Source organism: Echinops telfairi, unplaced genomic scaffold, assembly GCF_000313985.2.
Source record: "Echinops telfairi isolate 266 unplaced genomic scaffold, ASM31398v2 ScPeMD7_4;HRSCAF=17, whole genome shotgun sequence".
Classification (NCBI taxonomy): Eukaryota; Metazoa; Chordata; class Mammalia; order Afrosoricida; family Tenrecidae; genus Echinops; species Echinops telfairi.
Window position 1 is genome coordinate 33,381,532 of NW_022103900.1, and position 24,681 is coordinate 33,406,212.

Here is a 24,681-nt window from a genome sequence, read left to right on the forward strand (position 1 = left end):
AAGAAGACACTTGAATTCCTATTTATGATGTATGTACTTATTATGAAATCCTTCTTCTTATGTGAAAGGCTAGTGCTGCAGATCATATAAACACCTGAAGCTAACCATTTGGCTTGTCAGCAAGGGAGGATTTATAATGGTTGTAATCATGGCAATAACAAGGATGGTCTTCTGTATTTATTAAGTGCAGTAAAACACATTTGCAATGTAAGTGGTCCAACACCAATTCATATGTGTATTGAAAAACTCTCCAAGCTGAGGAGACCAGGGAGGCCTTGCTCTGTCACTTTCTACAAGTGTGATTGTAGCGGAGAGGTGGGGGGGACTCTTAACCTTCTTGAACCTCATTTTTTAGAATTGGAATTAAAGCCATAAGGGTCAAAAGATGGTACATTATGTTATAAAGGTGACATTTCATCAAAAGCATGCCATCTGAACGTCCTCAGCTGCACAGGGACTGCAATTTGTCCCTCTTTTGTGTCCATATATGGTAGGCATCTCACCAGTGAAACATTTCCTGCTTGTTCCCAGCAGTTATTGCTCCCTTCTGTTTATTCCTCTAAGATTGTACCCCTCTCACCATTACAAGCAGCATGCAGCCTCGTGTGCTATCAGTCCTTCTGGGTTGAACTTGGTCCATAGTAGGCATTTAACAAATGCTTGAATGAGAGTGGAAATAGACACTTAGCTCTCATTTATAAACCTGGGTAGGTAAGCTTCCTGTTCCCCTTTATTCTCCCAACCAGAGAATTAGCCTTTCATCAGTTTTTAGACTAGTGTTTTAAATAAGGGATTTTGTAGATTGTGCGTCTGGTGCTATTAGCAAACCAGGAATGGTGAAGAAAAGATAAAACAAGTATTGCAGGATTATTTTTTAAAAAGTGGGGGGGGGGGGCTGCGGCAGCGGAGATACAGTGTGACAAAACATGCCAAGAAAAAAAGACCACACTAGATAAGTGTAGTGCACAAATCAAAAGGGTTTGTGTCATAACACGAACATGTGCCATTGTGGCTCATATATTGAATTTCAGGAATTGGTTGCATAAAGAAATAAAGTGTAATGAAACTGGCAAGCAAAGTATTCCCCAGTCAGTCTTATCTTTGTTCCATTTGTCCTTCAGATAGAGCTTTTTTAGCCTTTTTCAATAAAATCTATCCAGTTTTTTTTGCCTTCATCTCTCAGTAACTGAGCTAAGAAGACCAATGAGATTCTGGGCTTTTATAGTTCTTAGCAGCTGCTTTTTAAGAGATCAAAACTTAGAATGCTTCTACGTGGTATTAGGCTTAACTCTTGATGTGTCCCTGTAGGGGATATGTTTTCCTTGGGATGAGATGAGGAGAGAGGAGAGAAGGGCAAAGGATGACCCCTTGGAGCATGCTCAGGACAGTAATCCCCAATTTCCTTGTTTTCTAGGATCCTCTTTACAAGCTCAGTGCTTAACCTGGCTGAACTGGCTGCCCTTCGGCCTGACCTTGGGAAATTGAAAAAGATTCTCTACTTCCACGAGAACCAATTGGTGTATCCTGTCAAGAAATGTCAGGAGAGGGATTTTCAATATGGATACAACCAAATTCTTTCATGGTAGGTATAGAGTGCATCGCTATATTTCATCTACTGCCACTGTTTTGTTTGTTTTTTTCCGGGATTTTTAACTTTTTAGTTTAGAGACCTTTCGTTTACCTATTTAAAAATAAATAGAAACAACATTTAATGTACCTATTTAAAAATAAGGAAAGAAACAACATTTCTAAGGTAGGTATGGATATATAAACATAATTCCATGATGGTCATTTCTTGTGTTTCTTGATTATATATAAGACCATAGCAAATCCATTTAAAAATTACTTACCGTATATACTCGAGTACAAGCCAATCCCAGTATAGCCAAGGCACCAAATTTTACCACAAAAACTGCATAAAAAATGTGCTGAAAAACTCTGCTTATACACAAGTATATACAGTGTATATATAACAATTTAGTTATATATTGAAATAATTATTCAACTGTATTTTTCCACAACATTCAGAATTATCATCAGTGGACTGTCAGGTTCTTTCCCCTCTGGTCTTCATGATCTGTTGTTGAAATTGTATTTAGTCAGCTCCGATTTCCCTATCATGCTCACTGTATTCAGCTAATATCCAAATAGTAATTTACAGAATAATTCAAAAAAAAGAAAAGAAGAGAAAGAAAGCATCATGAACAAAGGGTATTTTATCCACTTAAAAGAATTGTGTTGTTGTTTCTTAGAGAGACAGCCTGTGAATGTAGACTCCATGTTGTGGTCATTGTCTGCTCATTGAGTCTTTTGAAACTGGATAGCCTTAAGCTACCCTGACATTTCAAAGGTGATTATCCTGGTTTGTTCATTCTTACTGCAACAAGTAGATTTCCTCAAGTTTAGTTAGTGAAAATAGTTGATAGCAACTCCACGAAATGGCTTTGCTATTGGATCATATTCAATGTAGCCACGACCAGATTTGATGGCTTTCAGCATGGCATTGATTTGGCCCCTTTGATTCACCTTTATTAGCAGTTATTATTTAAACAGATCCACGCCTCTTGCAAGTGTGTTTCATAGTTGTGTTGACATAGGAAAACAGCTATGCATTATTTTTTCTGCGGTTTGAGCATTTTGTAAATGTTTTCCTGCAATCATTTTTACAAGATGCCTCAATTTTGAAGTAGCAGTGCTATCAACACAGAATGAAACTGAAACTGCTTCACTTCAAATGTCTCATAAAGAAGCAACCGTCTTAAAATTTCACAATAAAATTAGAATCTTTTATATTGAAACAGAGGATGGAAATATATTTTAAGAACAAAAATAAAATCATTTTGGGTTGTATCAATATGGAAAACATTTGTAATTGTCTTTTGATTTCTTGAATTAACATCCTTCTTCCCCTCAGATAATGTGTGCTTATTACTCCTGAGAAATCGCTGGGGAAAAAAATTAAGTAGATTTTTCCCTTTATGAGTGGTTTTTAAAGCTAATGGAACTTACACCCACTCATATCAGGGAAGAGATGCACCAAAAAGAATATTTCTGTAAACTATCTTGGATCTTTAATTTAGCACAGACTGGGTTTTATAAGAATATAAATAATCGAGTACATGCCTTTGGAGGGCAGCTATCTAAACATTTTTAGCTTCCTGCCCTCATCTCTCTCTTTCATAAAAGATTATTTTTGTTTATAAGAGGACTATAAAAGCTTCCACGTGATTTCTCAACATTGACGTTTTGAGAGAGTAAAGTGATAGACAAGCTTGGAGAGAAAGAAGGGGCTTCCTCATCTGCTGGCTTCGTAATGGGAAAAATGGTTCACAGTTGGCTCGAGGAAAAATAAGAGTGTCACATACAGTCTTGCTTCCTCAAATGTTTCTTTAGTTTTCTTGCTGACTTCTGCTTTTGTTGGCATTGTCAGATTTTTTTTCTTGACTCTGTGGCAGTTAAGGACTTTAAAGATGACTGACATAAGCACTCACCTTAAATAGAGGTTTCACTGACCACCCTGACTTATGAACACATGTCGTAACTTTATATTATGACCTGTGGGTCGCTATTACAATATGTGACATATGGTGAAAACAGACTAGCTATAAAACATCCTTCAACCTTTTCTGTATTATTATATTGGTTTTCTTACAGCTTGATGTTAACTCGGCACTTTCATGACATTCTGTATTCTTTTGTATTACCCACATTGTAATCACTGCCACCTCCCAAATTTATACCATGTTGAATCTGAAAGAGAGAAGACAACGCCTATACCACAGATAAGCAATTTGGTGTTGGTGCTGGTGGGGATGGGCATCTCGGCTTCGCGGTCCAGTGAACTTGCACGTCCTCTTCTCAGCTTTCTTGATCTTTCATTTTAGGGTAAAATAAAACTAATGACTCTTTATTTAATTGTGAATACCTTCTTATCAAAGCATTCATAAATATCACACTGAGATCCATTGACACTGAGTTGATCATTGCGTAAAGCAAGAGGATCATCTTTAGAAAGTCAAAGAAGTTATTTAGCAAATCAGATTTTCTATTTATAGAGGTCACAGTACATACTTAGGTTTTATTCAGTTTACTTATATGATTACTATGGTATTAGAGTCTCTTTAAAAAAATACAGGCCACTCTGAAAATTGCTGGCGTGGTTATGACACACAGACGTTTTTCTTACTGCCTTATAAAAATACATTCGGGCTTATTTATAATAAAAATATTATAGAAATGCACAGCTTATTGGTCTAAAGCAATAGGCATTACCATATTTATTTGTATGTGATATCGTGGATCTTTGTAAAACTCAGTTCATTTGGGGGGAGGTGGTAGGCTTAATGATTTTGATTTCTGCGTCCATTTCCACTAATTTTGCCTCTCTGGCTACTCTGTATGAAATAGTGAATTAAGTTATTTATAGAGCTACCACATAATTTTCCCTGTTTTGATCCAGAGTTTTTAAAAACTTAAGATAGTTTGTTGAAGCAAGAGCCAGAACAAGAATTTGACTTTTACTAAATAGTGTTGAAGGTGTTATGCTCTAGGATGGAAATGCTATTATCTGAATGAATCTTTTAGCAGGTAGTGAGAAGGAAAGGCACCTTTCTCAGTAGTATGTTGCACAAGGGTGTTCACCATTGATAATAGAAAACCATCATGGATAAACGTGCCACACACACATACGTATACCAGGTATATGTATGTACTTGTTGTTTTAATAGAGAGAGTATTGGGCTTCATAGAAAATTATGCTTTGGTTTGAAATCTTAAGTGATTCTATTAAATAATTTAATTCTTCTACTATCTTCCCTTTTTACTGATGCCTGCCTGTCTTTCAATGACATAATACTAATGAAAAATACTAACCATTAGAAATATTTTGACAGATAATAATGGCAAATGCCGACTTCTTGGCAAACCCCAGGTGCAATACGAACTCTGATTAATACAGAGGTCTTTAAAAAAGAAAAAAGAATAAAAAATCAACCCTCACCGCCATTGAGTCAATTCTGAATAGCAAGCTGAATGTTGTAGAAATAATTCTGAATGAATTGGATCACTTGGATTTATCTTTTCTCTTTCCAGCCTGGTGGCAGATGTGGTGGTATTCAACTCAGTTTTTAATATGGAGTCGTTTCTCACTTCCATTGGGAAATTTATGAAGCTGATGCCTGATCACAGACCCAAGAATCTGGAAAGCATCATCCGACCCAAGTGCCAAGTTATTTACTTTCCCATCAGATTTCCTGATGTGAGAAGGTCAGTGTGATTGACTCTTTTCTCAATATTGTCATCAGCTACTCTTCAGAGGTACAGCAAAGGTATAGGCACCAGTATTACAGCTGACAATCTTTTACTTTCCAGAATTATCCTGGTCAAATAGCTAATCAAGTTCTATCTCATCATGTTGTGATTTACAAAATTTTAAAATGATCTCCAACCTATGTCCAACCTTTCACATAAAAGCACCAGAATTGAGTTTTTCTTGTCTCTTACCTGTTTGCCAAAGCAAGGTTCCAAAGCACTTCCTATTGTGTTTCTCCGTTTTGGGGGTTACAGATGTCATTGTCAAGCTGTACTCAGCATTTGCCCATTGGGTTTATATGTGCCATCCCAAGAAAATGGATGTTAAATCTCACTGCTTGGATTTATTCTCCTCTTCCATGCTATTTTCTCCTTCCTCTGATTTTTTAAAATCATTTTATTAGGGGCTCATACAACTCTTATCACAATCCATACACATATCAATTGTGTAAAGCGCATTTGTACATTCATTGCCCTCATCATTCTCAAAACATTTCCTCTCCACTTAAGCCCTCAGCATTAGGTCCTCATTTTCCCCTCCCTCCCCGCTTCTCCCTCCCACATGAGTCCTTGATAATTCATAAATTATTATTTTGTCATATCTTGCCCTGTCCGACGTCTCCCTTCACCCACCTTTCTTCTGTCCATCCCCCAGGGAGGAGGTCACATATTGTTCCTTGGAATCTGTTCCCTCCTTCCAACCCACTCTCCCTCTGCCCTTCCAGCATCACTACTCACACCACTGGTCCTGTATGGATCATCCGCCCTGAATTCCCTGTATTTCCAGCTCCTATCTGTACCAGTGTACATCCTCTGGTCTAGCCAGACCTGCAAGGTCGAATTCATATCATGATAGTGGGGGAGGAGGAAACATTTAGGAACTAGAGGAAAGTTGTATTTTCCATCGTTGCTACATCGCCCCCTGACTGGCTCGTCTCCTCCCTGATACCCCTCCCTTCCTCTGATTTTTATTACTTATAGTATCTTAATAAAGAGTTGTCTTCTATATTAAGTTGCAAATGCACTCAATAATTACCATACCTCTTTTTCAGTTACTAAGAAGACATTTTTTATTATCCTTGTTACTGGGCCTCTGAATTATCAATAGATGATGTGGCTCAAAGGGAACATTCTGGAATTACTTTTCACTTTTGATTAAACCTAGCAAAATTCTTCTTTACTATCACAAGGAACACTTCTCCCTGGTGAATAGAAAATTTACTTCAGTGGGACTTTCACTAACTGGAGATGCTGGTATTTTGTAACTGCCGTTCTGCTTAAAAAGGGTTCAGAGATAGCTCTTTCCCCCGCATCCCTGCAATGGAGGCAGGAAACAGTTTTATGTCCTTACATGTAAGGGTAGCTTTAGCTCTCTGTTGTGTGCTTACTGACATCATCCAGGCTTTGCTGTAGGGGTAGTGGTCCTTCTCAACACCCCTGCTGCTTTTCTCTTGGAGTGTCTCACTGAATAGAAAGTCACTGAAGAACGTTCCGCCTCATATCAAGTCCAGTTAATGAGTCGTATGTTTTAAGTCACACCACCTTGCCCAGTTGGTGTGCTTATGGAGTTCAGAAGACAGAGACCCATAGAAGTAAAGACATGGCTTGTGATCACACTGCCTATCGTTCTCATAAACTGGATTAAAGTTTAGGCCCTCTGACTTCTGATTCCATTTTCTGTTTGTTGCTCAAGCTTCCACTCATTATAGGTCATTTGTCAAAAGCATTTAATGATTGATAATAGAGTTTTGAAAATCATAGAGTTAAGTAGAACTATGTATGTATCTAATTTTTTTTAAATGTGTGCTGAGAGGATTCGATTGTAAATCACTAAATGTTATATTTTAGATCTTGTATTAGCTAGAACACAATTATGTACATGATGATTTTTAAGAAAATTAATCTTATTTTTCACATGATTTTTTTCATATAACGCATAGACAAAAATGTACATTTTTAAGTGAGTAAATGACCGCAGCACATCTTAATTATTACTGCTATAGACTTCCAAATAAACTATGTGTTTTTAAATTTATTCTTATCTGATATGTTTCTACATAATCATATTTTTAATATACCTGTGGCAATTGAATGGTTTATTAATTTGGACTCTATTGCCATAAAGAAATCTAGCTAAATGGAGGAAGGTTAAGAAATATTGTGGCCAAGATAACATTCATAAGCAAGGTCTTAGCCCAGAGTGTTATTTGAATTATTTGCAAATGGTAATTTGCTTTGTCCCACCCGAATTCATATAGTATAAGCAAGTGATTATTTGCATGAATGACAATCATTCTAATGCCTGCAGTCTTGAAAAAAGTATTATTTTGTTGAGATGTTTAAAAATATTTAGCAATTACAAAAGCAAAATAACTAAGGTGATTTAAAAACACACACTTTGAATACTTCTATCTTTCTCTCCTTACAAATAGTATTCGGTCATGGCAAAAATAAATTTAAGGAAAAATGAAGCCGGACATATGCTTAAAATTTTAATATGTACTATTCATAACATACAGTGTGATATGAATATTAGCCCTAGAAGAGAAATCCACATTTCAATGAATGTGTGAGAATTTATAGAGCTGGTTACTATCTGTTACTATCAGAACAGGTCTGTTGCCCTGCAATTCATCATTTCTTAAAAAGATGAAAAATAGTGGATTTGTGGCACCTTCTGCTCCCAACGGCCCTCTTTCTGTCTCCCCTACCGGATTCACAAACCAGACACATAGTGCCAGTGGAGATGGTCACTACTGTCTGAAACATTTTGAGATGTCATGGTGGTACGCTCTATCATAGAACGATATCACCGAAAACTCTTAAACCCAGAAGGCACACTGACATACATTTTAGTCTTGACCACTGCTTACTCGTGCTGTGGCCAAAGTGTAAAAACTCTGCAAACTAGTTCTTTAATGATTTTAGTTGTATTTACCTTATTACCATTTTAAGGGATTTTTCCCATAAAAGAAATAGGGATGATACAGTGGTTAAATAAGATAGCTGGGATATAATATTGTTGTTAGGTATAGTCAAGTTGGTTCCAACTCACTCCGAAACCATGTACAGTCAGATACCACACTGCCCAGGCCAGCACCCTTCTCACAGTCATTCCTGTGTCTGGACCTACTTCTGTAGCCATGAGTCAGTTTATGTCATTGAAATTTTTCCAACATTTTTTCTGACCCACTACCAAGCACGAGGCCCTTCTCAGGGACTGGTCCCTCCCAATGACATGTTCGAAATACATGAGATGGAGTCTTGCCATATTTGATTATAAGGAATATTCCGATAGTTCTTCTGGCTACACAGATTTGTTCATTCCCTTGGTAGTCCATGTTCTAGTTCATATTTTTACCAGCACCATAATTCAAATGCATCAATAACTCCCCAGTCGTCTGTATTCATTGTCTAGCTTTTGCATCTATGAGACTATTGAATATGCCATGGCTTGGATCAGAAGCACTTTAGGCTTTGTGATAGTTATGGTTTATTGTGCCAACCTGGCCAATAAACACATGTGGGATTAATTGAAGGGTGGAGAGATAAATGGCTCTGTGAGCCTCGCCTTTCTAGTTCTCGGGTCTCTTGCTTTCTGATGGTTGGACCAGGGTGCAGTTGCCTTAGCCAGTTCCCTGCTTCAGCTGTCAAGGCTCACTTCCTGCAAGACATTCCTGAGGAGAAGCCACATGGACCTACCCCTATGCAGCCCTGGGTGCTGGAGCAGCCATGTGGAGACCCCTGCCAGCGCTGAGATGCTTACACGCTCACCGATTCAGCTTTCCTCCTGCCGTCGGCATAATTGAGTATGTTTTGTGAGTTTGAGGAGGACTTTGTAGATTGATGTCGAACATATGGGCTAATGCAGGGCTTATAGGTTTGGACTGGACGGATTGGGATGCTTTCTTAATGTACACTTACCTTTTATAGAAAACTCTCTCTTATATCCATAGAAATTTCTGTGGATTTATTTCTGTAGTCTACCCAAACTAACTCAGGCGTCAAAGTCAAATTTCTGCAACAGATTTGCCCAATGCAATTCATAGGCCACCTAACTTCCAGACTGGTGCTTCCATGGGCATTGATCTTGGATCCAAATAAAATGAAGTCCTTGAGAACTTCCTTTTTTTATGTATCAAGGAAGGCACCGCTGCTTGTTCCATCTGTGAGGAGTTTTGTGTTCTTTTTGTGGTAGTGGAATCCATACTTTGTCAGTGCGTGCTTCAGGCCTTGTTCACTTTGAGCAAGTAAGGGTGTGTCACCTGCAGACCAAACATTGTTAATGAGCTTCCTCCTGTGCGCTTGCTGGATTCTTCACCTGATTTCACTTGTCCTATTATTTGCTCAGTGAGCAGACTGAATAAATAAGGTGAAAGGAGCAACCCTGTTGTGCACCTTTCCTGATTTTAAACCACAGTCTGTCACCTTGTTCTCTTGGAATGGATGCCTCTGGGTCTATGTACAGGCTTTGCATGAGGACAATTTGTGGTGTTATTCATAATTTATTTTCAACTGCACTGTTGCATGTCTTTGCATAGTCAATGAAACACAGGTAAATGCCTTTCCTATATTGTCTGTCTTCAGCCCAGATTTCCAGTAAACCAGAAGTTATATTCCTCGTGCCAAATCCCCTTCCTGTGTATCAGACAGTTCCCGACGATGTACTTGCATGTGATATTAATGACTCTCTTTAATAATTCGCTACTAGCCATACTTTTCAAACACACTCTCAATTTATGACTCCTAAATTCTGGGAGGCCCTTTGAGCTGCTGGACCAGCATATCACATTTGCCTTTGTCTACAGAATTAATCATGCTCTTTCCAGTATTTCATAATATCCACTATCAAGGTTTTCATTTTCATTCTAGCTAGTGGTTGAGAAAACTGGAAGAATCAGAAGAGAACACTGACAAGCTGCCACTGTCACTTTTCCTCAGGCACCGCATCCCCATCTTCATCCCAGTCCCCATGGATGAATCCCCCATGCTTCTGAGTCTCAGTGTCCTTCTTTACCAGAGTCCAGCCTTCTTGCCTAATCAAAGGCTATTCTAGCACGTTTCCTTCTCTGTTTTGGAGCATCAGTTTTCTTGTCTTTTGGATTGTTCTAATTTTCCATTTTCTGGATAATTTTTACTAGCACACAAAAAACTTACTATTTCTTACATCTAAACTCCCCCCCCGCCCCCCCCAAAGAAACCCCTGTTGATTACTCTTCTTCTTTTGCCTCATTTCTCTTCTTCTTATTGTCTCAAAATCATTAGAGAGGTATTTATATTTACTGCTTCCAGGTTCATCCTTACGGTGCTTACTTGGAGGTGCTCATCGCACAGAAGCTGTTCTAGTCAAGGTCACGGCTGGATTCCATGCCTCTAACCTAAGTGGTCCATTCTCCGGAACATCGCTGGCTTTGCATGCTATGGAGCCTTCTTCACTTGGTTTCCAGAGCACATCCCTCTCTGATCCTCATGCAGGCTCCTTGGTGCTTTTCTCCTCTTCACCCTGCCTGAACTTTTAACATGGGAAAGGTTTTTTGACACTGACACGTAAGGGTGTGGTGGAAGAAGAACTCGAAACTAAATTATTTTTTTTAAAGATGAAAAAGCTCAAGATCTGCAAGGGGAAAACAATTCTATGGCACCAGGGGGTTTGAAGGAGAAGAACTACAATAAATTGTGAGGCATTCAGTTAAAGCAAGATGAGGACTAAAAGGTGTCCCTGAATTTGATAATAAAAGCATCAGTGATGTCCACGCTATATTCAGTTAACTCAGAGGAAAATGTCCTACATTCTTTCTGGCAACCAGCATAATACGATTTAAACTTGATCGGGCCATCTCTCCCTCTTTCTCTCCCACACACAGCCTCTTCTCTCCACTGGAAGAATGAAGATACCAAGGCCAGGGAAATGAAGTGTCAGCCAGCAAACATGCAGGGCGATGTAGACAGGACGGGAACTGGAGCTCATGTCTAAAAGCTCCACCCAGTGCTCAGCCCACCACTTACTGTAAGCCTAGTTTCAGAGGTCTTGATTTTTTTGTGTTTCTAGCTGACAGCAGATTAGCAGCATCAAATTGGGAGTGTGATACAGGCAAGCTCACTGACATCAGTAAAGAGTGACAGCTGACTGACAGCTTGACAACAAGGGAAGAGAGAGATAAACTATTAAAAAACATATATATATATATATATACACAAATAGATACATGAGAAGTGAAAAAGCATAGCAGCCTGAAGCCATTCTCTGGCAGGGTAGGCAACCTGGCACATTGAGGAACCCCCTACAGACATTTCTCCATGAACACACCGCTTGAACATCAAAAGACTTTATTAAAACTGTTATTTATTGAGAGATGAAATGATGTCCAGTAATTCTGATTAGGAATGTAGAGAAATTTCTCACACACTCTAACCAGATTATGAGTGATAACAATGGAGTTAAATGTTGTCACTCACTCCCGGACTTAAAAACAATGAACATCTCCACCTGTTTCATAGAGACGTGAATTTTTCTATGCTTTGGAATAATTAGGGGTAAATGGGACACCTCAAAAAGTAATCCTTTTTTTTTTAGATCTTCCCCATTAGAGCATTTTCATTGACCCTATCCCCTGTTTTGACTGGAATGCACATGCCAGCTACTGCCAGATGATTGGTGATCAAAGTAGATTTTCCAATATTAATATTGAGCAATAAATATGATATCCAGCTTTGTGGAACTACACTCATGTCTAGGACATATACATATGTTGATCATTCCATGTAAAAGGATTTAGATCACATTAAAACTTGAGGAAATTCTGTACATTTTAAGAAGGTGTGTTTCACATAGAACGTTCTGGTGCTGAAGATAGGTGCGTGGTAGAGGGAGATGGGCAAGGAATCCTAGGCTTCTGAGCTAGAGAGTATGGCGACCAGTATTTTAACATCTAGATTTTTTAACTGGTTTGGGGACAGGCCTAGCAGAGCTGTGGCTGTTAGCTGCCACTGAGTGGGTCCTAAGTCATGGAGACCCTTTGCACAACAGAACAGAACTCTGTTCGGGTCTGTCCCACCCTCATAACTGGAGTTTTATTAGGGTCTCATACAACTGTTATCCCAATCCATACACACATCAATTGTGTAAAGCGCATTTGTACATCGTTTCTCAAAACATTTTCTCTCCATTTAAACCCCCGACATTAGGTCCTCATTTTTCCCCTCCCTCCCCGCTCCCCCCTCCCTCATGAGCCCTTGATAGTTTATAAATGGGTATTTTGTCATATCTTGCCCAGTCAGACGTCTCCCTTCATCCACTTTTTGGTTGTCCGTCCCCCAGGGAGGAGGTCACATATAGTTCCATGTAATCGGTTCCCGAGTTCTGTTATTTCAAGCATGATGTCTTTCTCTTGGGACAGATCCCTCCTGATAACATGCCCAAAGTACACGAGGACTTTCAAGGAGTGTTCTATTTGTACGTTGTAAAAGATAGACGTTTGTTCTTCTGACCCTCACGGTACTCTCCACGTTCTTTGTCAACATCGTGGTTCAGATGCATGAATTCCTTTGTGGTAGTTTGTATTTCTTGTCGCACTTTTACTTGCACATGAAGCAGTTGAGACTGCCACGGCTGTCTAAGGTGCACCTCAGTTCTCAAAGTGACATCTTTGATATTTAAGACTGTCCAGAGGTCTTGTGCAGCAAATTTGCCCAAAGTATTATGTCGTTTGATTTCTCGACTGCGTCTTCTGTGAGTTTTGATTGTGGATCCAAGTTAAATGAAATCCTCGACAGCTTCAGTCTTTTCTCTGTTTATCATGGCATTGTCTGTTGGTCCAGCTGTGAGGATTTTTGTTTTCTCTATATTGCATTGCATTCCATAATGAGGGCTGCAGACTTTGATCTTTATCAGCAAGTGATTCAAGTACTAGCAGAATTAGGGAAGTGCGAATATACAGACCTTCGTACAAGTCTCATTCTTAGAAAGCAGAACATCTGAAGAATTTGCAGTTGCTAACCACAACAACATCCCTTATTGATTCTTTATGTCTTGTATTCTCCTAAGCATTTTATACCTGTTTTAGCATTTTATCCTTCCAACAGCCTCACAAAGTATTTTCCATTTATAGTGGAAGAAATTCAAGCCTAGAGAATTTAAATGGCTTGCTCAGAACACACAGATAGTTAGGGGTAACTAGAAATCAACACCTTTCACTGTGGTTCAGAAACCAAACTCTTAACGGTCTTACTGTACTGCATTGCCGTACCCGAAGTTTGGTTCTGGTACCAGTAACTTAATTGAGACCAGCAGGCAACAACTGGTTAACTACTTGAACTGGCAGGAGTGTGAATGCAAATGACCGTGTCCTTGAAAGAAAAGACTCAAGGCTTTCAAAAGCAGACTCCTAAAAGTCAGAGGAAAAGAGAGTGCACCTATGACTAGAAGTTCCGAAAAAGCAGACTCCTCAGATAAATGTGTAAGGTTGAAAGTGGGCTACATCTGTATGGTGCCAGACTTCTTCCATCTTTATCCCTGATGGAGTTTGGGACTGAGGGGAGTGTTCAAAATTTTCATGGAGATTATCCCAGTTCCCAACAAAGTATACCATATAAGAATGCATTGTAGACATGTAGTGAGTGACAAATAGGTATCCACAACTCCGAAACACGAATTTCATCAGGGAGGCTTGTGGAGGGAGTATCAAGTCAGCATAATATGCTTTGAATAACATTCTGCTGGATTGAGGGTGAAGAGAGACAAATGCTTAGGTTGTCCCGGCTGGTGTATTTGTCACTTGCCACCCTTCTCAGTCCCAGTATATGGTGAAGAAAGAGTTTAAATGTGCTTGTTATAGTTACATAGAATTAATGTGTGTGTTCCCACTGGAGAGGTTAAAGAAAACGAGAAACCAATTTATTTTTTAATGGTGGGTACACGATACAGCCTAGGGAGTTAAATTTGAACATCAGATACATGCAAACAACGACACATTAGAATGAGAAATGTATGCTTTATTGGGTTTTCAAGTTCACTTTAGTTACCACCAACTCTCCTGGTGATGAGTGAGTTAAGCTCTGGCCTGCCAACCGCAAGGTCAGAGGTTCAAATCCACCAGTGACTACGTGAGAAAAATAAAACTATCTGCTCCCATAAAGATATCTTCAGAAACCCAATGTAGCTGTTCTACTCTGTGATATAGGGTCACTATGAGATTGAATGCAGTCGATCACAGTGGGCATGTTTTGTTACCACAGAACACATGCTGATGACTGCATTAAAAAATTGCCTATGTTTCTTTGAACATATCTCTTGCTGTTTTCCACAATACTTAACTGTCAGTGTTATCACAAAGCACAAACAACCATGGCCTTTGACCTGTGAGTTTCCTCATTTCTTGGAAAGTTATGTCTCCCTGGAATGTGGCTTAAAGAACAACACTTTATCCTAGGGCCTGCATGTTTTGACAGCAAAACAAGAGGGAAAAGATGGCGGTCACTTAGGCTAATCTTAACTTATGGAAACCTGCAGGCTTTCTCTGCACGTTTCTCGCCGCCTTTTCCATTTTCCATGTAGCTAAAATGTGAAGCCAAATAGAGGTTTATGGACTTTGCCTAACTAATTTAGAAACAAAAAAGGGAAATTTTAAAAACAGTGTGAAAACTTTAAATGAAAACTCTCAGGCTGTGCAAACAAAGGAGAGGAGCCTCAGGGCTTTTTGAAGAATTCTTAATAAAGAAAACACTATTTTACATTGCAAAGCAGATGTGTCAGAAAACAACAGCGGAGCTGTAATTTGAGAATCTGTGGATTGATGGGACAGAAGGCAGCCCCACATCTCCCCACTGAAGACTTTTGTTTTCTTCCTTCAAGAGTTCTGCTTTTGGGGAGGGTGTGTGTGTGCGCCAGAAAACACCTTAATCTTCTTACCACATGTGGTCATATTTGTCTGATATTCTCAGAAAGCATTGGTGTTGGGCATATTGATAAAAGTACTGTCTGTGCTCTACAAAAATAATGAAATGGAAACTGACTCTTGAATATTAATCTAGACTTTAACTATAAGGAAAGTTTTTTGTTTTTTTTAAAGTTTTCTTGGCACTTCATTCACCATATAATTCAATAGTTCAATTATACCAAGAAGAGTTGTACAATCAATTTTAGAACATTTTTTCTTCCTTGTACTCATTGCTATTAGTATAATTATTTTAAATTGTGACCAAAATATACACAACAAATCAGTCTCTACTTCAACAACAACATGTATGATTCAATGTCATTGATTAGATTCTCTGTATTGTGCAACTGGAGAAGGAAAGTTTGGCGTTTAAAAATTCCAACCTATTTGTATTTGCTAACAATTTTTTGGCTCATCAAAATCAATGAGATAACGTTTTCTTTTAATGCCATTTCGAAACATTATTACATGATAGCATTATACTGTGGGGAAACTTTCTGACAACTTATTCCCATGTTCAACAGCACTCACTGTCAAGAAAATCTCCCTCATCTCTAGCTCCGATCTTTTATGCTGCATTAGATTGTACCCGTCATCATACTGCAGTGCAACCTCAACATCTCTTTGTTGGCAGGAATATATATATAGGATAAACTTTGCTTACTCAAGATGCTTCTTAAATGAGATTATCATTCAGGTTAGAGTACAATAGTTAGATTTCTACCCTCATTAATTTATCTCATAGCAACAAAATATAAAATAAGCTTGTTCCTTTCCCATTCCTTTAAAACGAAGTGCTCTGACTTCAGCAAGACTTGTGCCTTTTTGCTTGTGTGTTTAAAGAGGAAGACCTTGCCTTGCTCCTTTTCCTAAGAATGCAGAACATTTGACTTGATGCTTGATTTTATATCAGAGACAGGGTCTTCCTCCAATCCCCCCTTTATTTCCCCCAGAAACGTATTGATCTTCCCAGAGGAATAGGTGAGGAGCAAAAAGCAAAAGTCACAGACCATAGGGCATAGAAGTATCAGAAAGTCAGAGAACTTCCTCAGCTAGGGACTGTATCACCGGCGCAAAGGGAGCCAGGGAGAATAACCAAAACCACCCCAACTGCCAGCAAGTCAGTTCCAACTCAGAGGAGCACACTCTATGGCCTTTCCTAGGCTGTCCATCCTGACAGGAGCAGGCAGCTTTATTTTCCCCTTGCAGAGTGGCCGGTGGCTTTAAACTGCTGATCATGAGCTTAGCAACCCAACACCTAACCCACAACACCACCAGGGCTCCTCATGAAGCCACTAAAGAATGAAGAACAAGCTAAAATTGTCCTTCAGAGTTGAAGATAGTTCAGCAAATGGCTCACTTAGGCTCTTTTTACAAGCCCACGCTTCCTGGTCTGATAGAGACAGGTGGAGCCCCCAAGACTGTGGTCCTCACCCATCCTTCAGGTCTGGAACTGAACTGGCTCCCATGTTAGCATCTTCAGCCCTTTAACATGGAAAGGGCAGCATTTACCCACGAACGAAGTTTAGAGGGTCCAGAAAGGAGAGGATTGCAATGCATGAGTTGAAACCAAATGTGTGAATTGTTGAACATAAAACTGATGGTCCTCTCTACAAACCTTTTTTTAAAGTAAGTGGGTGTGAAAATTTGAAAACCTTCATGCTTTAAGTGAGTTCTTAATACAGAGCACCTGAAGATCTGGCGATGACCATTGAATCACAGGCCACCTCTCTATAGTACAAGGAGCATGAGTCAAGGGAAGCAGAAATGATATCCTCTTCATTAAATGAGGGATGTATACAGTGTACATTAGAAAGAGTTAATAATTAATTTGATAAAGGGTTAAGATTTAGTCATCTTTAAAAACAAACTTTTTTTCTCTTCAAAACATTCCGTTTCAGTTCTGTGAAAGGGGAGTGAGAAGTATGGGGTACTGACAGAATTTTAGCTTGCCTTCTTCCACTCGCTACCATTGTTCAGCTTGGGGAAAATCACTTCACCTCCCACAGCTCCAGTTTCCCTGTTTGTTTGATGGAAATTAAAATAGTACTGATCAGAATTTTGGTAGGAACTATTTTGATAGGGACTACTAAAGGTGGTGCTACCATCCCCGGTGGCGGGGGGAGAGGGGTGGGGTGGGGTGCACTGGAACAATCCAGGGATGCTGCACAATCAGATACCTACACTTACTCCTGCCTCATAGGCTATAGTACAAACATTTTATTAGGCCCGGGGTCAGTGAGTAAATTTTTCTTCTGGAAAGAATACTGTAGGCCAAATAAGAAGGTAATTATGATAATGTGCTGTGCATAGTTCCTACAGCCTACTCAGTATCCCAGAAACGTGAATGCTATGATCAATACTATCAGGAACACCATTTTGGTTTCCTCTAGTCAGGCTTTTAGCCAATTCCCTCCTTCAACGTGATTCCAACTTCAAAATTAATGGGCAATGCAATTCTGAAACCTTAGGTCTTCTACTGAACACTTGAAGATATAAAGATCATCAATGAATGACACCAAGCCAGGAACTGTCATATAAGCTGTCAGTCCATATGACGGCGAGCCAGTCCCCGCCGTGCACACATACTGCTTGTGGTAACTGCTGGTGAGTGCAGTGATCGCCCCAGAAGTAACGTCAGTTCGTCCCCAGTCCAGTGAAGAAGGCTAAGGGTGGCTTTAAAGGTATTCCATTTAGAAGTAGCCAATTTGGAATGTGCCATTGAACATTAAGTTACCAGGATAATCTCTTACCCAGAATGGCTCATGCTCCAAGAAATTCCAGATAAAAGAGACTATTATATAGACAGTTCTTTTAAAGTGCTCTTCAAAGTAATTAGGCATACTAAAATATATTTAATAGTGATTTACTTCTTTGAGGTTTTATTCATGCCTTTGTTTACCCCACATTTATTAAAAGCTTACTGTTTATATGGTAGTGTTCCACACTAAGTGTTTTTGGGGATGAAAGGATTAATTAGATAGGGTCTTTAATAGTAAGGGTAAAAGCTTTGTGGAAATGATAGGCATATTCAGGTGACGTTGAGTGCAAACTTTTAAAAAAAGGCATGTACTTTTTTTTCCTTTTCTTTTTTTAATTAATCTTTTTATTGGGGGCTCTTAGAAATCTTGTGACAATCCTCATTTTGTAAATGAGAAAACAGGTCCTGAAGTATAAGCTTGCCTGAGATCACATAACTACTCACACTGTCCAGCTCTGATACGCAGCTTGCAGGATTGCTGCGGTCAGAGAAGAAGCGGGGTTGGAGGGAGTGAAGAGAGAGAATCGTTATGCACAGATTCGTGGCAGTGAGTAATCACCGGATATAGAAGAAGTTAATTACCTTTGAGGCATTAGTGTGAAGAGGTGATAATGGTAGAGTTAAGACTGATGAATTTGGGCATTGGTTTACAGGCATTTGGCAATCATCGTTAGTGACGTCATTATTGACCTGATGGCAGTGAGCTTGAGTTTAGGTTCTGAAATATGTAATTTGGTGTTGACGTAGACTACTCATAAACTCAGGGAACAGCTCCGAAACAAACTTGAAAAACACGCAAACCCATTAAAACGGGCTAGACTTGAACTAGGGAAGTGGCACGCAGATGAGGGAATTCATATACGTACACAGGTTGCAGACTTACCAGCTTGGTGTGACAATTTTCTGGACACTGACTGGGAAACCTATCTGTGCTACTGCGGTTGAAAATCGGGTTTGCCGAGGTAAAGATGTGAATGCAGGGTTTTATAGATTGAGTCGGAGGTGTTGGTGGGTCATTTGGATGAAACTGTCCAGGAGAAACTACCTCAGTCTCATCATTTAGAACCTGGTATGATTTGTTCAATTACCCGCATGTGTCGAAGTGGTGGTATTGCCCTTTTAGTTTTATATATTCAATACGGCTCATGTTAATTTTCCTTTTCCCAAATATAACCAAAATATTTCTTGTCATTAGTTACTGGGTCCTAGAATTAGATTTCCCTTTGTTTTCTTAAGTTAAATGACTAAAGCATTTTCATTCCCTTTGGATAGAGACTCTTGAAAGCAAGCACAGTGTGGAGAGACAACTGTGAGGTACAGTGCCTAAGAAAGTTGACGTGGTGTCAAACAGAGCTGTGTTTAATACCACCTGTCCCACTGATTATGCGGCAGATACTGAGAAAAGCCCTCTTCATAGCATGCTTAAATTACATGAGACCAAATCTTGCCATCCACGTTTCTAAGAAGCATTCTGGCTGTCCTTCTCCCAAACGGATTTATTCTTTCTTCTGGTTGTCCATGATACTTTCAATACTCTTTGTCAACACCACCATTAGACGGCAGAATTCTTTTCTGGCCTTCCTTCATTGTTCAGCTCTTGCTGTTTATGAGGCGACGTGGCTTGGCTTGGCAGCCCCTTAGTCCTCAAAGTAACACCTTTGCCTTTTAACACTTTAAAGAGGTCCTTTACAGCAGATGTGCCCAGTGCAATATATTGTTTGATTCTTGGCTGCTGCTTTCATGGGTATTGATTTTGGATTAAAATAAAATGAAATCTTTGACAACTTCCAATTTTTTCTCCGTCTATCATGATGTTACTTATTGGCACGACTTTGAGGGGTTTTGCTTTCCTTTAAGTTCTGGTGTGTAATTCATATCGAAGTCTGTAATCTTTGATTTTCATTAATAAAAGCCTAAAGTCCTGTTTGCTTACAGCAAGGAAGGTTGGGTCATCTACTTATCTCAGGTTAAAGAGTCTTCCTTCAAGCCTGAGGTCACATTTTTCTTCCTATGTTCCTGATTCTGGAATTATTAGTGCAGCCTACAAATTGACTAAGGATGGTCACAGGATACAACCTTGACTCACACCTTTCCTAATTTCAAACCATGAAGTATGCCTTCGTTCTGGGTCGCCTGGCCTATGTCCAGGTCCCATGTGAGCACGATGGACTGTTCAGGAATTCCCATTCAGAGTTTGATCCAAACAGGCAAAAGTCTTTGTGTAGTCAATAAAACACAGGTAAACCTCTTTCTGGTATTCTCTGCTTTCACCCAAGAACCATCTGACATCACCAGTGTTATCTTTCATTCCCTGTATTCTTCTGAATCCAGCTTCAGTGTTTGCTGGTTCCTTATCTATGTCCTGCTGCACCCATTGTTAAATGACCTGCAGCTTAACTTGACTTGTGTACTGTTAGGGATGTTCCATGTTCTGCTGGGTCACCTTCCGTAGCGGTGGGAACAAGTAAGAATCTCTTCCAATCAGCTGGTCAGGTAGCAGTTTTCCAAATATTTTGACAGAAATTTACAACCTATTTCTAATTATCATGTATTTTTATTTCTTTAAATTTCTGTAGTATCCAGAATTCTACCCTAAATTTTTATCCAGTATGGCTTAAGTACTTTCAGGAGCATCAGATATTTGCTTCATATCTTGCTTGACGTAACTTTTTTTGTGTGATATCAGCGTTATTTGGCTTACTGTATGCTTGCTCTTTACTGTGTTCGACTGCCTGCCAAAATTCTACTTAGAAATAGTAAAATCCAAGTAGTATTCTACGTGTAAATAGTAACAATAGTAAAAATCCAAGTAGTATTCTAGGTGTTCGTCTCGCGGGATATTGTGTGGGCACTGCTCTTTTGGCTTCACAGGAGGTGTTCGCCTCTAGCACCATGTGCCTTCCTACCAGCCGTCTGCAGGGGCCCTTCTGTGAATGATTCTGAACTATAACTTCCCCTTGATTTTGACTCTCTGCTCTAACTAGATTTGACCTGGTATTGTCTACAAATATATATATTTTAGCAATAGGTATCCCAATGAAACATTTTAAATTAAATTATCTCTATTTTAGAAGATTCCAATTTTTATATCGGTGGTATTACAGACAGCACCTTTCGGTTTAATTTCACTAAGATAATAGTTTGAACTTTAAGTTGGATATACAGTAATACATTTCTTTGATTAAAGCTAAGTTAACTAATTATATAGATACTTGACTTTTTCTTTCAGAACAGCTATATTCTCTTGCCCGTTGCCAAAATATTCATCCTGTTTCTTCTGTGGCCATGAGGCATGCATAGCAGATACCTTCTTGCTGTGCCTTTATTTCTCCCTTGGGCACAAATACTAAAATTTACATAAAATTAGTTGGCACCAATAAAAGAAACTTATTTTAACACTTCTGTTTTCCTGTATTCAGGAGAAAGACAGGGCTTTCTATTCCTGGAGAGAGTTACAGTCTCAGAAACTCCCAGAGACACTTCTAAACCCTGCCCTCTATGGTCACTAAGCATTAGCATCGACTCATTGACAGTGAGTTTGGTGGTGGTTCAGTTTTCCTGTATGATTGATTTTTATATAGCCATGGTATTAGTACCATCTTTGTTGGAAATCCATTCCTCGGGTCAGTACTTCCTGTTCCTGTTAGCAAAATCTGCTCACATGCACGGACATCGACCATCATCAACTCTACGCTCATTTACATGTATGGAATTGATTTATAGGTTTTGGATGCCTACCTTATTCAAACCCACTGTAACTCGCTCTTATTTATTAACTACCAACTGATACACGAAACAGATCAAGTCATCCTGGGGGCAGGGGAGGAGGAAGAGTATATTCACAGTCACCACATTTCAATTTATAATACCCAAACTCATTTTCTAATATAAAGCCCTTAAATGCATATTATAATTAGTCTACACTAGTGGATATATGGGAGCTTCTAACTCAGGCTCTGAGGGTGGATTTGAAAGGACAATAGACGACAGGAAGGTGGAAAATCCAGAATTAGATGAGGAGTTCTGTTGGGAACAGAAGATGAAGGGTAGGTGAAGTCACAAGCTTTTGAGAGGTACTGGATTATGGACTGATAGGAAAACCCGAGGACAATGTCAACTACATTTCTGTCAAAGGTATATACTGATTTTGTCTTCCGTTTTCGGCAGTTGACCTTTGTTCTTGTTGTTGTTTTATAAGAAAATGAAGTTAGAAAATTCCAGAATTGGAAAGAGTGTATAGGAAATTGAAACTTTAAAAAGCTTTTCATCCAACTTCGTTTTCTTACAGCTGAGGAAACTGCAGCAGAGAGGTTTTTAAAAAAAATTTTTTTTTAACTTGAAGTCATAGAGCACTTATCAGGAGAAGCAGATTATAAAGCCAAGTAAAAATGAGGGCACCAGGTTACCCTTGTATCAGTAACTAGTTGGGAAAGAGTAATGAGCATTGACAAAATGTATCCGTTTCATCAGGAATCAATGGTATTCACAATGTCTTGGATCAAAGGTCGGCAAACTGTGGCTCTTGAGCCACATGTGGCTTTTGTAGTATGTACATGTGGCTTTGGTGTAAAAGTGAAAAAATGTAAAGGATTCATTAATTAGTTGAAATTATTTAATTCAAAATTTATTTAAATTAATTAAGTTCAGGTAATGGTGATTTCATATGTTTATAAAAATGTATTTATGACTCTCAAATAATTTTTAAATTGTTGAGAGACAGGATTGGCTCTTCCATCTCAAAAGTTTGCTGACTCCTGTCTTAGATGAATCACAGTAACCTTGGGAGCCTTACAACTTAACTGCAGTTTTTCACTTAAAAGCTTGAATTTAACTCATTTTGAGATAATAATGCATGGCTCAACCATATCTATTTGCTTTAGCGTATTTTGTTTCTCCAGTAAACATTAGGTTACCTACATAAAGGATTTATTTAAGTGTGAAGAGTAGTAGTTTGGAGCATTTGAAACTCAGTCAGAAGATAGTTTAATTATCTCTGTTTCACAGATCCTAGGCGAACCAATATATACAAGCATCAGTTTTTTAAAACATAAGTTTTATATAAATCCCTCTGTAGGTTTTATAGAAATTGCTTATCCTTCGTGATTCGAGACAGTTTTCTTAATCTAGCCCCCACATTTATCTCTAGGGGATATTTAAAACTCTCATTGCAAGATGTCTTTGATGGTATATGAAGGTAATTATTTTTTCTTTTTCTGTGATAAGGGTTCCTGTTCATACTCACGTGGGCCATTCCCATGTAAGTATGTCCTGCAGCCGGTGTCAGGCTGCTGACAAGCTCTTCCAGCAGCACACTTACCTCAGGGCGCCTTCACAAGGAGGAGCCAATCAAAACACAGGCTGCTGAGGGATTCGTTCGGCCAATTAAATTCAAGGCAGAGGGGTCAGCTCAGATGGTGATGGCAATTGATTTTGGGGATCTTCAAAGGTATCATCTTGGTAGATTTTTCTCAACGAACACAAGACAATCATGGAAATTTTATGAAAATGGAAAGTTTATAAAAATTGTTTATGAAATTTTACGAACGTTGAAACTTTCAGGAAAATTAAACACTGCATTGGTGAGAACAAGTCCAGAAAAGTTACACTGAGGAATTACGCCCTGATCCGCCCCACCCCCCACCCATCATCTCAATACAACTGCTCATTCTCTGAGGGTAGAGGGTAGTAAGGGTTATCCTGTGAGAATTTCACTGAATTGTCTTACCCCATCTACTCTAAAGCTCTGATCTTGCCCTTTCAGACTTCTTTTTGTTCCTCAAACTCAAAATTCATTTATAAGGAGTACAATTTGGTTCCCTAGGTGATGCCCAAACTGCCCGTTTGACATGTTTATAAATCAAGGAGCATAGAATTCAGGGAAGAGTGAGAGAAGGAAACACTGCTTTTAAAAGTGTATCACCCTAGATGGAAGATAGCTTCCCATTTTTATATCTTAATTTAATAGAAGTTTCTATGGTTTTATAGAAATGCTTCTGGACTTATCTTTGTACCTGTTCTGCCTCTTCCTCATGCTATCAGGTCAATTTTTTTTTAACCTATGAATCTGGCTTGCATAGCTGAATGGTTCCAACAAAAATGAGCTGCTGTTCTGATTAGTTCTGTGACACTGAAGTGGGTCTCGTGTAATGTGGGGAAGGATGGTGCACCATGCTTATTTAATCCGTATGCTGAGCAAAGCATCAGAGAAACTGGATTACATGAAGAAGAATGCAGCATCAGGATGGGAGATAGTCCTTATTAACAACCCATGATATTCAACTGATAACAACCTGGCCTCCTGAAAGTGAAGAGGAGTTGAAGTACTGCTGATGAAGAGCGAGGAATGTACCCTTTGGTATGGATTACAGCTCAGTGTAAGAAAGACCAACATCCTCTAACTGGTCCAGTAGGTAACATCATGATAAATGGAGAAAAGATTGAAGTTGTCGAGGATTTCATTTTACTTGGATCCACAATCATTGCTCCTGGAGGCAGCATTCAAGGATCAAAGGACACTTCATGTTGAGTGCATCTGCTACACAGTACCTCGTTAGAGTCTTGAAAACAAGGGGGGAGGAGGTGGGTGTGCGAAGCCTGGTAGGGCAGGATCAAGGGGAATGTAACAAAGAGGAAGTGCTGAAACCCTGGTGGGGACTGAGCATGATAGTGGGACAG

At 39.1% G+C, this 24,681-nt stretch overlaps 1 protein-coding gene across 7 annotated transcripts in view; it reads left to right on the forward strand.

Annotated features, from left to right (window-relative positions):
* The window catches only part of GTDC1 (glycosyltransferase like domain containing 1), a 319,298-nt gene that overhangs the window by 82,192 nt on the left and 212,425 nt on the right, over window positions 1-24,681 (forward strand). For all 7 annotated transcript variants that reach the window (XM_045299491.1, XM_004703837.3, XM_030888005.2 and 4 more), the window contains 2 exons: window positions 1,415-1,582; window positions 5,092-5,265. In XM_045299491.1, the coding sequence (XP_045155426.1) occupies window positions 1,415-1,582; window positions 5,092-5,265 (342 nt within the window). The remainder of the gene's footprint in view (window positions 1-1,414; window positions 1,583-5,091; window positions 5,266-24,681) is intronic.